At 52.7% G+C, this 3,070-nt stretch overlaps 2 protein-coding genes across 4 annotated transcripts in view; one reads left to right on the top strand and one right to left on the bottom strand.

Annotated features, from left to right (window-relative positions):
- RAB11A (RAB11A, member RAS oncogene family) overlaps positions 1-3,070 on the top strand; it is a 37,777-nt gene that overhangs the window by 22,958 nt on the left and 11,749 nt on the right. The gene's annotated exons all lie outside the window — the stretch shown is intronic.
- MEGF11 (multiple EGF like domains 11) overlaps positions 233-3,070 on the bottom strand; it is a 294,124-nt gene continuing 291,286 nt past the window's right edge. The window contains exons 24-25 of the mRNA XM_026074925.1: positions 2,525-2,731; positions 233-1,785 (exon numbers count right to left, since the gene is read on the bottom strand). Coding sequence (XP_025930710.1) covers positions 1,625-1,785; positions 2,525-2,731 — 368 coding nt within the window. The 3' untranslated portion in view covers positions 233-1,624. The remainder of the gene's footprint in view (positions 1,786-2,524; positions 2,732-3,070) is intronic.

Raw genomic sequence — 3,070 nt, forward strand, 5'->3', positions numbered from 1 at the left:
GGCGAGCGTGTCGCGGGCGCTGCCGCAGCGCAGCCCGGGCTGCCGCGGGCGCTGCCAGCGGCTCGGTGCCGCTTGCCAGGACGCTTCGGCCCAGCAGCGAGGGGGAGAGCGGACCCGAAGCCGGCCGCGAGGAGCCGCTCGGGCTTCTCTTACCGGTCGCGTAGCCCGGCGCAGCAGCCTGGCGTATCGTGCTTTAAACAGACTGATCGTTGTTGGTTGCTTTCTCCTAGAGTTCCATCAGACTGGCGAATGTGCAACAGAATTTTTTTTATATATTTAAGAAGCAATCAACTTGCTACTCCCACGTTTGCCTAATAAAATTACATATTTAGAGTCAATACTACTTCATGCTCAAAATCTACAAGGAACTGCTTAACAGCAAGGATTCTACTTTCTAGGTCAATAAAGGTTACAAAAAATAATCACGGTGGCTTAGTCCAAAGCTTTACCATCGGCCAACCCCTTGATAAATATTTCACAAACAGCTGCTGAAAAAGCAAACCCAGTTTCAGCTTAATTTAATGACATTTCAGGTAGAATCATCAATGGATAAAGTTGCACTACATGGTAATGCAGACAAAATTAAAGGGTGTATCATAACTGGTACGTGCTGTTAGCTGAATCATGATGAGAAGGTCTGTAAAGCTGGTCCAGAGAAGCCCAGGTGTCGTAGCATTATGGAAGGAAAATAAACCAGCGTTAGTCTGTGTACACCTGCGTAGTTCCATGGAAGCAAATGCAGCTGGGTCMGTTTGCACCACCTGACAGATCTGGCGCATTTATCTGGTAAAGTAGAAGCTGTATAAGGAAAATTAAAGCATATCTATACCAATCGAAGTATTTTATAGATTGTTTAAAAAAAATAATGTGGTAAGCTGGGCATAAGACTCATTGGTTAAACTCGATCATTGTCAAGCTTTAAAGATCTCTGGATGTTTGTGAAGATGTTACGTTGTAAAACTGCACAGAATGGGTGTATGTACTGTTCCTCTACTCAAATACCCTGGTACTTAATATAAACATGAACATATCAGAGCTAATTACCAAGCATGGTCTGCGTGGTAATTAGCCAAGCAGGATGCACATGGCAATGGCAGTGCAGGAGGTTTCCACACAATGCAGCTGAACGAAATTGCAAAATTCCCTGCTTTCTTTTGGAAAAATGTCTGTTTCCATGACAAAGATGTAAAATAAATTCCAGCATAATCCTAGTCATCTTGTTCCTAACAGCAAAAGGTTTCTCAATGCAGGTGGTAGCAATGTCCGTCTGTACTCTAAGTGCTTCTACTTAGAAAGTTTTTGTGTTTTATTTTACAGCAAAGCCAGGGTAAGAACACGCCGCAGATAGTTTTTGGCTGGAGCCTGTGAGCACCTTTCCCGGGTGACGTGTTCCAGCCACATGTGCAGGAGGTTCCCGTTAGTTCCTGCGACCCATATAAAAACGTCTTTTTAAATAACATCATGCAGCAGCTGTTGGCCCAAGCCGGCGTCCCGCTACGTCAGGTCCTTGTGTGAGACAGGTCCGCGGCGCGCCAGCGTCCTGCAGCTCAGAAAGGGATTGACTTCTCTTTTGCTTCCTTGAAGTTTATATCCGCGGCACAGTGTGCCGGAGAAGCTCATCCCTTTAGGACTGCTTGTCCCAAGAGGGCCCGTGCGTCGGGCTGTGCCGGACGGGGAGGAGGTCGTAGTGACTAGGAATGTGGCTGTTCCTAGGCAGGTCGTATGGATTGTGGAGGTAACTGGCGCTCCGGCCACGGGCGTCTTGGACCACGCTGACGGTGGGCTCTGCGGAAGCAAGGAGAAGTAGGTTAGAGTAACTAGCAGGGATCCCAAAACTAATTACTCTGCTCGTGCATTTTGGCATAAATGCAGAACGCTGCCCTGCGCGGCTTTGCTGCACTGTATGGAGCAGCGCACGTGATAGACCAGGGAGATTAAGCCCAAACGGGTCCAAGGGCGAGCAGTTCCCAAAGCCCAGCAAAGGACGTCTTTGAAAGACCAGCGCTTTTGCTTCTTCAAGATCCAGCAGCTGGACTTTGCAGCAGCTTTAAGCACGAGCGCGCGAGCAGGGTGCTGYGGCCCCCCTCCGCCTGCCTCGCCTTGCAGAGCTCCGGCACCGCGCGCGGCCCCGCGGGCGGGCAGGTGGACGGACAGCAGAGGCTCGGCACTACTGGCCTGTTTCTCTCCGAGCCGGCAGCGTCAGCCGGCTGGTGCCGAGCTCTGCGCCGGGGCGGCCGTGCTGGAGCGGGGACGAGCTCTTCTGCGCTGTCTCACGCTCGTGTCCGCAGCCCCGGCGCGGCCTCTGCCCCGGCGCGCGGCTACCAAAGCTGCGCACTGATGTGCGGACCTCGGCCCCGCGCCAGCGCCTCCCTCCGCCCTGCTGTCGGCGCCGGTAAGGGCAAAAAGCAGCATCTGAATACACGTGAATTAGAAGAGCAACTGCACGTGCCAAGGGGAGAATAACCAGCTCGGTGCTGAGCCCTTTCAGCTGCCGCGAGGCAGCGCTGCGCCCTGTGCCGCTTACCGACTTCGTAGATGTTTTTATTGGCGGTCGATGAAGTCGGCATTTCGGAATACGGGGACTCCCTGCGGACGGGTGATTTCATCTCCACGTAGCTGCTCTCGGAGTGTTTGCACGTTAAAATGGGGGGATCCTTGATGGTGGCGTATGGGTTTTCACTGCTGTTCAGAGAACAAGTGCTGGAGCTGCACACGGATTCTTTCATGTAATCTGCAAAACACGAGCAGAGCGGGGGGGTTTAGCTTTCCCGGGTTGGTTACGGCCGACCCTCTGCGGGAAAGGCGGGGGAGACGGGGCAGGGGGCAAAGGAAGGTCCTCGAAGCATCCAGCACAGACACCCAGCGCTTGTGCTCGGGGCTGTCCAAGCCTTCGCATCCGCAATTCACTTAGCAGGAAGAAAAACCCTGCTCAGTACTGGAGGTTTTCCTGTAAGAGGTTCTGGTTGTTGTTCACTGCAGTATTTAATTTTTGGTGGCAGTCTTCTCCCTCCCTCCCTCCCCCCGACTCCTAAGGAGCTGCGTTTTCGTGCCCGCCGCGCTTTCCGCTTTT

Source organism: Apteryx rowi, unplaced genomic scaffold (genome assembly GCF_003343035.1).
Source record: "Apteryx rowi isolate R43461 unplaced genomic scaffold, aptRow1 scaffold_11, whole genome shotgun sequence".
Lineage (NCBI taxonomy): Eukaryota > Metazoa > Chordata > Aves > Apterygiformes > Apterygidae > Apteryx > Apteryx rowi.